General features: G+C 45.6%; 1 protein-coding gene across 1 annotated transcript in view; it reads right to left on the bottom strand.

Moving 5' to 3' along the window:
* Positions 1-1,782: 1,782 nt before the first annotated feature.
* The window catches only part of LOC146754591 (uncharacterized), a 30,763-nt gene continuing 19,113 nt past the window's right edge, over positions 1,783-13,432 (bottom strand). The window contains exons 4-5 of the mRNA XM_085527803.1: positions 3,363-3,461; positions 1,783-1,863 (exon numbers count right to left, since the gene is read on the bottom strand). Coding sequence (XP_085383929.1) covers positions 1,783-1,863; positions 3,363-3,461 — 180 coding nt within the window. The remainder of the gene's footprint in view (positions 1,864-3,362; positions 3,462-13,432) is intronic.

The following is a 13,432-nucleotide window of genomic DNA, read 5'->3' as shown; positions in this document are numbered from 1 at the left end:
TGGAAGTTGAAATAAAGTCTAAAGGAAAACTGGAGTCTGAGGTAAAAGAAGAACAGTTAAAAGAGATGCTTAGTTTAGTACTGATCACTACCCCTGCAGGGACTGGGATTTCAGACAAAGTGAGTAAGTTCACCCTGGGGTGTGTGTTGTGCAAAACCAAGGAAGGGCTAAGAATGCAGCACCAATGGCATTCAGAATAAAGCAGGGAGCTCAGCCGGTTTGGATTACACAGTACTCCTTCATATTCAAAGACAGGAAAGCAATCCAGCCAATAATTGATCATATTCAGAAACTCAGGTTGTTAATGGAGTGTGAGTCAAAAATACAACGCACCCATCCTCCTGATTAGAAAAATGTACAGGAACTACTGGATACTACAAGATTCAAGGGCTATCAACAGAACAGTGGAGGATTTATATCCATTGGTAGCATATCCCTATACACCGTTTACAAAATTATCAGGGGAACTGGCATGGTCCCTCTTGTGCCATCCCGTGGCACTCAGTCTGCGTTGCTGCAAGGGTTGGACTGAGGCACCAGCTCTGTCAGCCTCATCTCAATTTTGTTGTACCACAGCGGCGTCTCCCGGTGGTGGGTGATGAGGTCGTAGAGGCTGTCAAATGCTCGGCTGTCAGTCAGAAAGAACCTGTGGATGCTGGCGTCCTGCTGCCGGTGGATGTGACAATGCTGCACCTTCCTATTACAAGAGATGGACAGAATACAGTCCCCAACCAAAATTTCACACTCCCTGACAAGAAAGGAGCCATCAGGAGCCCCCATCTCAGTGCAGTACTCTGTCAGCAGCCACTCAGCAATGTGCTGCCCACCGCGTGGCTCATCTTCCACCATTTGGCACTCTGCTGTCTGCTCCTCTGGATTCGCCATCTGCTCCTTTGTCAGACATGAACCCATGGCTCCTTACCGCTCACTTCAAGCCACCTCAGCTTTGGTGGGGCTTGCCAATGGTCTTTATAGCATCTGCTAACACCCACACTAGGTGTCTGGTGATTATGTTGAGAGGGTCTGTCTGGCATGGACAGTCACAGTCTTTCAGTTTTCTCCCTCCATGTCTGCTGAAATTAATGGCAGGGGGAAGAGCAGGGGGGTTTGGAGAGTATACAAAAACAGAGGACATGGAGGCGCAGGCTTTGTTTCCAGACAGTAAATATTTAAAATGAGATTAAAAAACAAGATACCAAAAATTGATAGAGGTCTTAGGAGGGCAGGTGGGAGAAGGAGGGTGGGTTAGGGTTCAAAACAAAATAATAGTCCCTATTATGCGCCATAATTATGGTTGAGCACAGGAAAACTTACAGGGGAACAGAGGCTCTTTATAAATAGCTGAGCCATCAGATTATGGCTCGGAGGTTATACACCACCACTGAATAGGTAACACAGCAATGTGAGGTTTGTTTGCAGAATAATCCTAGAACCAGCCCCAAGGTTTCTGTGGAACAAATAGGGAAGGGAATTCACCCTGTGCAACAGTGGCAAATGGATTTCCCTGAACTCCCAAGAAATGGATGGTTTCGTTATATGCTAGTTCTGACCAATACATTTCAGAATAGCCATATGGGATTCATTCCCTGACCATACTCAGAATGTCCAGCATAGGGAAAAGAGAGTGAATAAACCCTGCAGTTGTAATAGTTGCAGAAATAAAGGATCTCAGACAAACATTTGAAATTGAGACAGGGTACGGGGATATGAATACCTGGGTAGAATGTATTAAATATACCGTCCAGAGTCTCAACCATAGCGATTGCTATGCTTCATCATTCATCAGGATGGCCTGTGGATCAGGTAGTACACCTTCCACTGCAGTGGATCCGGGACCCCCAAGGGATGTGATACATGATTACCCTGTATCAAAAGAAAGCTGCCTGAGGAAACAGAGCCTGTAAATCGCTATCTTTTCTTCTCTCTCCAGTGCCTGAGGTGGATGCCAAAAGCCCTCCTGCATTCACCATGGCCACATGTAACCATACAGCTTGCCTCTCAAGGCAGGGTGTAAGAGCTACCAGGCCTACCGGGAATTTCTCCCTATGCAGTGAGACCCTGAATGTTATGGAAGATTCAGCAGGAAACTATTTGAGATTGGGAATCTGTAGAGCAGATCTCTGGTGGTGTTGCAGCGGGTGGGAAGATCTTACGGTTCACTCTCCCATCTCACTGTGAGGTACCTGTGCACTTGCTCAATGAGTTCTACCATTCACCCTGGCATTCACAAAGGGGATGTCACATAGCCCCTAAAGGAACAAAAGGAGCTTAGGGTTCTCATTTGATGATGCTGTATATAGATACAGATTCAAATGGAGTGATCAGAGGTGTCTCTGATAAATTTAATTTGAGAAATACAATTGCTGCAGGGTTTGAATCACTGTTCTGGTGGGTGACAATTAACAATGTGGGCTGAATTAACTACATCTCTTACAAACAACAAAAAAGAGAATCCGAACTACTATATTTGTGAATATATTAAACTACTTCATCAAGTATTGATAGATAGATATTTGGATTCACCCGAACTGTGGGAAAAACTTACTGGTTGGCTACCGCATTTTGCATGGCTAAAGCAACTCTTTATTTCTTTGTACTATTGTAATCATCTTGCTGTATTTTGAAATGAGGTGTGTATTATGGCAATGTAAAACCTGTGGAAATAGCTATGAAGAATAGAAAAAGCACAAGCTAAGACAGAAAGTGGAGAGCAGAAGTTATTTGAAATCTTACCTTTCCCAGAATGTAATAATCTAGCAAAAGTATTTGCTAGGTCCAAGAAAAGTGGGGATTGAGTTCAAACAAGGGGACAATCTAAGGCTTAACTATTGCAGAGGGGCTTGGGTAAGCAGGATGTCAGGTCAGATAAGAAAAGAATAGTTTGAAACTCCTTTGTCAGCGTTGTGGGCAACACTGGGCAAGGGACCAGCTGGAAAGTGTTTCAAGCTGAAGTCACCGCATAGTCTGATGAACAGCCGTGTGCTTCCTGCTGGATTGCGGGGTTTCTGAGAACATCCGACCCCAACAGCTCCAGAAATGTCGTACAAGAAGGAGGACAGACAGAGTCACTGCACATCCTTTATTCTGTTAAGGTTCACACAGAGCCTGATACATTATGTACAGAGTGTCTGGGCTACACTAAAAAGTTACAAACTGAAGAGGAATAGATTTGTGTAATGATGTTTTAGTGAAAAACATTACAGTATTAAAATAATAATAATAAAAATTATAGTTATAAAAATTGATCAGAACAAAACAAAACAAAGAGTTTGCATCAGTAAAAAGCCGCATTACATGACATGAATTCAAAAGGATGGGCAGTTCGATGTTTGTGAAACACATCTGGTCAACACTTTCCTCACTGCACCCTTGACCAAGTGGTTCCTCATGCTGTAGATGAGGGGGTTCACTGCTGGAAGTACCACAAAGAACAGAACTGCCACCACCAGGTCCATGGAGGGCTAGGAGACAGAGGGGGGCTTCAGGTCGGCAAAAAAGGCAGTACTGAGAAAGAGGGAGACAACAGCCAGGTGAAGAAGGCACGTAGAGAAGGCTTTGTGCCATCCCTGCTCAGAGGGCATCCACAGCACAGCCACGAAGACCTGCACATAGGACACCACTATGTAAACAAAGCATACTGTCACGGGTTACTTAGATTTACCTATGCCCGTGACAGGGGAAGCCACCCCACGCCCCACCCCCGGGGCCCGGAAAGGAGGGGGAAAAGGGGAGTGGGATAAAACAGCGACAATCTAAGGAGGAAAAACTTATTTTACTAAATATGATATAGAAATACAAGATAACACAATATAATATAATTAAGGCTAACAAAATCGAACGAAACAGAGAGAGAGAGTCTCCGAAAACCGAGAGGCCTACTGTGAACTCTAGGCGACACGGCTGGAACGCTTCCCACTCTCCGAGAAGTTCGAGAGAAGAAGGAGGGCACTCCAGCCTGGGAACGAGATTATATAGAGTCCTGGTCCCGTGACTTATTGTTACTCCTGTTGTTCTCTGGGATATGTAGTCTTCTTCTGTGGACTGCACATTCAACAGAAGTATCCATACTTGACATGATGTTATGATGTGGAATACTGATAGCAAAATTACAAAATTACAAAACCATGACATTCCACCCCTTATTCTACATTATTACATCATGGTTAATATATACATATATATACATATATATACACGTATGTAAAATTGTGATAGCTAAATAGTAGAATTGCATGTAACATAACTAAATGTACAACTATAATAACTAAAATACACTACACATGCAAACATATATATATATATATAGATACATAAAATTATTGACTGCACTCCCCCAGCATCAAATTCCCTTGTGGCACACATTGAACATCCCCATCCTTCTGCATTACCCACCAAGTGCACCCAGGTCCCTGGGCAAAGACAGTTCCACGGATAGGTTTGCCCTTTCCAGAAGCTGGAAGGACCCAAACAGCTTTTCCCAACATGTTCTTTACATGTACAACAGGGACCTTATCTCCTTCTACAGTGTGTAGAGGGCTAGATTGACTAGGACCATCACGATTGACAGATCCTCTAGTATTGACCAACCAAGTGGCTTCTGCCAGATTCTTCTCCCAGTGCTTAAATGTTCCACCACCCATTGCTTTCAACATAGTTTTCAACAACCCATTATATCGTTCAATTTTACCAGAAGCTGGTGCATGGTAGGGAATATGATAAATCCACTCAATGCCATGATCTTTGGCCCAAGTATTTATAAGAGAATTTTTGAAATGTGTCCCATTATCAGATTCAATTCTTTCTGGGGTGCCATGTCGCCACAAGACTTGTTTCTCAAGACCTAATATGGTGTTTCGAGCAGTTGCATGGGGTACTGCGTATGTTTCAAGCCACCCAGTGGTTGCCTCTACCATAGTGAGTACATAACACTTACCACTGCGAGATCGTGGCAAGGTGATATAATCAACCTGCCACGCCTCCCCATATTTATACTTTTGCCATCGCCCTTCCTCCCAGAGAGGTTTCATCCTTCTGGCTTGTTTAATTATGGCACATGTTTCACAATCATGAATAATCTGCGCAATAGCGTCCATGGTTAAGTCCACCCCTCGGTCTCTGGCCCACTTATATGTTGCGTCTCTTCCTTGATGGCCTGAGGTCTCATGAGCCCATCGAGCTAGAAATAATTCACCCTTATTCTGCCAGTCCAAGTCAATTTGAGCCACCTCAATTTTGGCAGCTTTATCTACCTGATGGTTGTTTTGTTGTTCTTCAGTAGCCCGACTTTTGGGCACATGTGCATCCACATGACGCACCTTTACAACCATATTCTTTGTTCGGGAAGCAATGTCCTTCCATAGTTCAGCGGCCCAAACAGATTTTCCCCTCCGTTGCCAGTTATTTTGTTCCCACCGCTGTAACCACCCCCATAAGGCATTTGCCACCATCCATGAGTCAGTATAAAGATACAGCATTGGCCACCTCTCCCGTTCAGCAACATCTAAGGCCAGCTGGACAGCTTTTACCTCTGCAAACTGACTTGATTCTCCCTTACCTTCAGTGGCCTCTGCAACCTGTCGTGTGGGGCTCCACACAGCAGCTTTCCATTTGCGATGCTTCCCTACAATGCGACATGATCCGTCAGTGAATAGGGCATATTTCTTTTCATTTTCTGGTAATTCGTTGTATGGTGGGGCCTCTTTAGCACGTGATACCTCTTCTGCTGGTGATGTTCCAAACTTTTTATCTTCAGGCCAGTCCATGATTACCTCTAGGATTCCTGGACGATTGAGGTTTCCCATTCGCGCTCGCTGTGTAATCAGCGTAATCCACTTGCTCCAGGTGACATCGGTAGCATGATGGGTGGAGGGAACCTGTCCTTTGAACATCCAGTTCAGCACTGGCAGTCGAGGTGCCAAAAGGAGCTGTGTTTCAGTCCCGACTACTTCGGAAGCAGCCCGAACCCCCTCATACGCGGCTAAGATCTCCTTCTCAGTTGGAGTGTAGCACTCTTCAGACCCCTTATATGATCGACTCCAGAATCCCAGGGGTCGGCCTCGGGTCTCTCCTGAGGCTCTTTGCCACAAACTCCAAGTGGGGCCTTTCTCTCCAGCAGCAGTATAGAGGATGTTCTTTACATCCTGTCCAGTCCGTACTGGCCCCAGGGCTACAGCACGGGCTATCTCTTGTTTAATCTGTTCAAAAGCCTGCTGCTGCTCAGGGCCCCATGCAAAATCATTCTTCTTCCGCGTTACCTGATAAAGGGGGCTTACAATGAGGCTGTAGTTTGGAATGTGCATCCTCCAAAAGCCTACTGCACCCAGGAAAGATTGTGTCTCTTTCTTGCTAGTTGGTGGAGACATGGCAGTGATTTTGTCGATCACATCTGCTGGGATGTGACGACGTCCATCCTGCCACTTTATACCTAAGAACTGAATTTCCTGGGCAGGTCCTTTTACTTTGCTTCGCTTAATAGCAAAGCCAGCTTGTAGAAGAATTTGGATGATCTGCTCTCCTTTTGTGAAAACCTCTTCTGCTGTATCACCCCACACAACAATGTCATCAATGTACTGCAGGTGTTCAGGAGCACCACCCTGTTCCAGTACAGTTTGAACCAACCCATGGCAAATGGTTGGGCTGTGTTTCCACCCCTGGGGCAAACGGTTCCAAGTATACTGAATGCCCCTCCAGGTGAAGGCAAACTGTGGCTTGCATTCTGCGGCCAAAGGAATAGAGAAGAAGGCATTGGCAATGTCAATGGTGGCATACCATTTGGCTGCTTTTGACTCCAGCTCGTACTGGAGTTCCAACATGTCCGGCACAGCAGCGCTCAATGGGGGTGTGACCTCATTCAGGCCACGGTAGTCTACTGTCAGCCTCCATTCTCCACTGGCTTTACGCACTGGCCATATGGGGCTGTTAAAAGGTGAGTGAGTTTTACTGATCACTCCCTGATTCTCCAACTGGCGAATCAAATCATGAATGGGGAGCAAGGAATCCCTGTTGGTGCGATACTGCCGTCTGTGCACTGTCTTTGTAGCAATCGGTACCTGCTGCTCTTTTACTCGTAGCAGCCCCACAACAGACGGGTCCTCTGACAGGCCAGGCAAAACAGACAGCTGCTTAATGTTGTCCATGTCTACAGCAGCTATCCCAAAGGCCCATCGATACCCCTTAGGATCCTTGAAATGCCCCCTTCTGAGGTAATCAATACCCAGTATACATGGAGCCCCTGGGCCAGTCACAATAGGATGTTTTTGCCAGTCTTTGCCAGTGAGGCTTATTTCAGCCTCCAGCACAGTCAATTCTTGAGAGCCCCCAGTCACTCCAGAAATATGGATTGATTCTGTCCCTTCATGACTGGAGGGCATTAGGGTGCACTGTGCACTGGTATCCACCAGCGCCTTATATTCCTGTGGTTCTGATGTGCCAGGCCATCGAATCCACACAGTCCAATAAACTCTATTATCCCTTTCCCTCCCCTGACTGAGGGCAGGGCCCCTCTATTGGTTACCTGTGATGACTGGAGCAACTCCACTGGTGGTTGGTATGTCTAGCAGTTCTTTCACCCGTGCTCGTAGTGCAGAAGTGGGCTGATCATGCCACTTCCTCATGTCTTCTCCACGGTCACGTAGGTAGCGCCACATGGAAACACGCGGTGCAATCGTACTGTTGTTCTTTGCTCGAGCTGGGAAGCGTGTGCGTTTAACAGCTGAGACTTTTGATGATGCAGGTGGGGAGTAGGACTGGACTAGTTTGATCAGATCCTTCATTAGACCTGGTGGCCCGTACGAGGATTGACCTTCATCAGTTGTTTCTGATACTATTACGGGATCATCATTACGATTAGTTGATGGAAACAATTTCTTGCACATTTCATCTACTCGGTTTTCTAGCCGTGAGATGGCAGAAACTGCGGCATGCAGTTGGGGGAGCTGCTGATCGATGGTTTGAAGCATTATAATCAGCTCAACAACTCGGGGCCATCTGTCCACGAATCCTTTAGATCCTGATACCAATGACTGTGCAATTCTCTCTGGTGCTGTACTTGTGATTTTCTGCCACATGTCAGGATCGGCCCTCACTCTCTCAGGGTCAAGTTCGCTTGGATCAGGGCTGTACAACATTTTCGCCATGGCCAATTCCCTCAGGCGCTGAATACCTTTTTGGACGGTATTCCAACTATCAAATTTAGGCTTCAAAGCATCCTTATAGGGGTACCTTTCTCTCACGGCTTCTAACAGCCGCAACCAGAGAGTGGCAGCTCCATCCGAACATCTGCTAATCCCTCTGTCGATACCTGCATCTTGGGCAATGCTTCCTAGTTGGCGAGCTTCATTACCATCTAGAGACAAGCTGTTGGCCCCGTTGTCCCAGCAGCGAAGCAACCAAGCAAGGATACCTTCATCTTGACGCCGTGTAAACTCCTTTCTTGAGCCTTGGATTTCAGTCAGCTTCAGAGGTCGACAATAGGTGATTTCCTCCTCATCATCAGTCTCTTCTTCATGCCTCTTGGTTTTTGCCTTTGCTTTTTTCGGTACTGCTCCATGCCCGGCACCTGGGTCTTCTGCTGCCCCCCCCTGTGCTTCTCCTTCTTTTCTTTCTAGACGCGTGGACACCCGTTTCCATTTCTTGCCTTCCACAGGGGCAACTGATATTGCTACTGATGCCTCCTGTGACTGATCAGAATTAACTTGGGCTTGAATCTCAGATCGGAAACTCTCTCTCTCCAGAATAGTATGATACAAAGCACGGTATGCATAAGCCAAACCCCACATAAGGTTTACCTCCTTAGATCTCTGACCCAAATACTCACTTAATTTCTTAGGGTCCCTTAGGTGTTCAAGAGTGAAATCCCATGACACTGCGGGTCCCCATGCTTCTAAGACTTTTCCTAAACCTTTCCATATTCCCTGCCAGTCATCATTCTCTGGTTCTGGAGGAGACTTCCGCATAGAACGAATGCATAGGAACATATATGCATGCATTGATAGTGATAACATGAATGCAAGTATGAACCCTATCTCAGTTATTGAAAAGCGTGTGGAAATCTGAGAGTACAACCTAAATAAAAAGGGTTTTTTTAGCCTGTACAATGAATTAAACATGGTGGTGTTTGTAAAATTGCCTGTTCCATCTGGGATGCAAGTATTTGTAAAATTGCCTGTTCCATCTGGGATGCAAGTGTTAGTAAGATTCACAATTGCATCTGAGGTGTAGATGCCAAAATTCTGACCATACCACATCTCATAAAAGTACCAGGCAGGTGTCTCCATCAGTATCCACCTTATTAGGCTATATATCTGCACAATTCCACAACACCAAATTATGGTGTTAATAGTTGACCAATACTTTAAGAAGATCATAATTGCTTTCAATCCCTTAAACAGAGCAACTGGGATGAAGAGTGGATTCATAGCTGGCAGGCTCTGTAAAAGTCAGAGCTAGCTAGCTTTGCTCTAAGGGAGAAAGAAATCCCTTTGTTTTCTACACAAAAGTTAGATAGCAGTGCTGAGAATGTGCAGCAGCCCTTAATGTTGACAATTTGTCTGGTATTTCAAGGTCACGTTCTCCGTGAGCAGCTACGGAAAGATAACACTCCGAACACTCCCGTAACGAAGCTCTTTAAGAGCAAAGAGAGAGTTGTTCTAAAAGCTAAAAAGCTCTATGCCCGCATTCTCCACCAAAAAATCTGTCACGGGTTATTTAGATTTACCTATGCCCGTGACAGGGGAAGCCACCCCACGCCCCCCCCCCGGGGCCCGGAAAGGAGGGGGAAAAGGGGAGTGGGATAAAACAGCGACAATCTAAGGAGGAAAAACTTATTTTACTAAATATGATACAGAAATACAAGATAACACAATATAATATAATTAAGGCTAACAAAATCGAACGAAACAGAGAGAGAGAGTCTCCGAAAACCGAGAGGCCTACTGTGAACTCTAGGCGACACGGCTGGAACGCTTCCCACTCTCCGAGAAGTTCGAGAGAAGAAGGAGGGCACTCCAGCCTGGGAACGAGATTATATAGAGTCCTGGTCCCGTGACTTATTGTTACTCCTGTTGTTCTCTGGGATATGTAGTCTTCTTCTGTGGACTGCACATTCAACAGAAGTATCCATACTTGACATGATGTTATGATGTGGAATACTGATAGCAAAATTACAAAATTACAAAACCATGACACATACAAAGCCTAAACTTAAACTAAACATGATAAACACAACTTCCCTGAGATTTGATTCTGAGAAGGAGAGCTTGAGGATCTGGGGGATTTCACAGAAAAACTGGTTCACTACACTGCCTTGGCAGAGAGGCAGTGAAAATGTACTGGCAATGTGCAGCAGGGAATTGAGAAGTCCAGTGCCCCGGGCAGCTGCTGCCATGGTGACACAAGCTCTGCTGTCCATCAACGCCCCGTAGAGCAGGGGCTTGCAGATGGCAACGTAGCAGTCATAGCACATGATGATGAAAAGGGAATACACTGCTGACATAAAGAAGAGAAAGAAAAAGAGCTGTGCAACACATCCTGTGTAGGAGATGGCCCTGGTGTCCCAGAGGATGTTGGCCATGGCTTTGGGGAGAGTGGTGGAGATGTTGCCCAGGTCAAGGAGGGCCAGGTTGAGGAGGAAGAAGTACATGGGGGTATTCAGGCGGCGGTCGCAGGCTACGGATGTGCTGATGAGGCCGTTGCCCAGGAGGGCAGCCAGGTAGATGCCCAGCAAGAGCCAGAAGTGCAGGAGCTGCAGCTGCCGCATGTCTGCAAATGGCAGCAGGAGGAACTCGCTGATGGAGCTGCTGTTGGGCATCTGCTGTTCCTGGGCTTGGAGTCCTGTTCAGAGTGCAGAAGATAATGACAAGTCCAGACGATTCTCATAGACACTCCTCCTACTATACTATGAAAAGTTTTCATTCTCCTATGACAATATTCATTTAGCAACACTAATTGAATTTAACTTCATTAAGTTCACCATTCTATACGCAGAAGAAGCATATGGAGCTTTAACCTTCCTTTCATCTTCTAATCTTATCCCATTTCCCTAAACTTCTTCATCTGTTTCGTGTCTCAAATCTTTACCCTCACTCCTGTCAAAATCCTCAGTCCCAACCTTTGTGCCCTTCACTTTCTATTCAGGAAACCTGCCTATTTGCAATATAAGTGTATTTTTCTTGCCAACAAAATAGATAATTTCAACTAGTTCCACCCTTGGAAAGGTTCCTTTTCGTAAAAGGAGAGGCTGAATACACTTCTCGTGTGACAGTTCACATAACAAGCAATTGACTGAAGAAGAATTGGGAGTCTCAGAGCTGTGTTGGAATTTGACAGACTCTTAGATTTCTGCTTCCAATCCTTTCGCCTTCCGTCCAAACAAGAAATAGAAAATTGCTACCTTGGCTCTCCTGTTTCAAAGTACGCACAGAAACTTTCAGTTGTGCAGTGGAGCTGTGATCCTTCTGGCCCAGGCAGCAGCTGTGGCAGCACAAGCCCTGCCGGGGGACTCCTTCCCCCCACACCACACGTCTCCGTCAGCACCCTGGGCAGCTCCCCGGGCAGGCTGAGTGTCACGGTTTGAACTAAAAATCCACCTGCGTCCGTGACAGGGGCCGTGGGCCCCGGAGGGGCCCTGGGCCGAAAGGAAAAAGTTAATTAGGAAAAGAAAACAGCGGCAACGATCTAAGGAGGCACACTTATTTACTAAATACTATATCGAAATACCGGATAACACAATATAATACAATATAATTGAAAATTGAAAATTGGGCTAACGAATCAAGCAAAATAGGAGAGAGAATGAGTCCCGTAACCGAGAGGCCTACTGTGAAATTTAGGCGAGACGGTGAAGGCTCCCACACACTCCCCTGAACGCCAGAACTCGAAAGACGTCAGTCTGTTCTGCGACAGAGTTAATATAGAGTCCAGGTCCCGTGACCTATCGTGTTGTTCCCTGGGAGATGTAGTCTTCTTCTGTAAGTTGCAGATTCAGTAAAATTATTCATGCTTAATATGATGTTATGATGTGGAATACTGATAGCAAAAATTACAAAATTATTAAACCATGACATTCCACCCCTTATTCTACATCATTACATTATGTTTATACATACATACACACTCATATGTATAATTGTGAATAATCAGCAACCTTATTTTTCTCAACAATTTATATTTATTCCATACAAATCCCTAAGTTGAGAACAAAACTCTATAACCTAATTGAAATATTTTCTGAGACTCTACCTATATATCTACAAGAAAATCATTGGCTGCACTCCCCCAACATCAAATTCCCTTGTGGTACACATTGAACATTCCCATTTTTGTCCATCACCCACCACGTGCACCCAGGTCCCTGGGCAAAGACAGTACCCCGGAGAGGTTTGCCCTTTCCAGACGCTGGAAGGACCCAAACTGTTTTTCCCAACACACTTTTTATGTGTACTACAGGAACCTTATCTCCCTCCACGGTACGTAGGGAGCTGGATTGGTTAGGACCATTACGATTACTAGATCCTCGAGTGTTGACCAACCAGGTGGCTTCTGCTAAATGGTTCTCCCAGTTTTTGTACGTTCCACCACCCATTGCTTTCAACATAGTTTTCAACAACCCATTGAATCGTTCAATCTTACCAGAAGCTGGTGCATGATAGGGAATATGGTAAATCCACTCAATGCCATGATTTTTGGCCCAAGTGGTTACAAGAGAATTTTTGAAATGAGTCCCATTATCTGATTCAATTCTTTCTGGAGTGCCATGCCGCCACAGGATTTGCTTTTCCAACCCTAATATGGTGCTTCGGGCGGTAGCATGGGGTACTGCGTATGTTTCAAGCCACCCAGTGGTTGCTTCCACCATGGTGAGTACATACCGCTAATCATTGCGAGATCGTGGCAAGGTGATATAATCAACCTGCCATGCCTCTCCATATTTATACTTTTGCCATCGCCCTTCCCCCCAAAAAGGTTTCATCCTCTTGGCTTGTTTAATTATGGCGCATGTTTCACAGTCATGAATAACTTGAGCAATAGCGTCCATAGTTAAGTCCACCCCTCGGTCTCTGGCACACTTGTATGTCGCATCCCTTCCTTGATGACCTGAAGTCTCGTGGGCCCACCGAGCTAGGAATAATTCACCCTTGTTCTGCCAGTCCAAGTCTATTTGAGCCACCTCAATTTTGGCAGCTCGATCAACCTGATGGTTATTTTTATGTTCTTCAGTAGCCTTACTTTTAGGCACATGAGCATCTACATGGCGCACCTTTACAACAATGTTCCTTATTCGGGCAGCAATGTCTTTCCACAGTTCAGCAGCCCAAACAGGTTTACCCTTTCGTTGCCAATTATCATCTTCCCACTGTTGAAACCACCCCCATAAGGCATTTGCCACCATCCATGAATCAGTATAAAGATGAAGCATTGGCCACCTCTCCCGTTC

The sequence above is a fragment of the Coturnix japonica genome, chromosome W (genome assembly GCF_054131305.1).
Source record: "Coturnix japonica strain WE chromosome W, WE-NBRP24, whole genome shotgun sequence".
In the NCBI taxonomy this organism is placed as follows: domain Eukaryota; kingdom Metazoa; phylum Chordata; class Aves; order Galliformes; family Phasianidae; genus Coturnix; species Coturnix japonica.
This window is presented reverse-complemented; position numbering and strand designations above follow the sequence as displayed.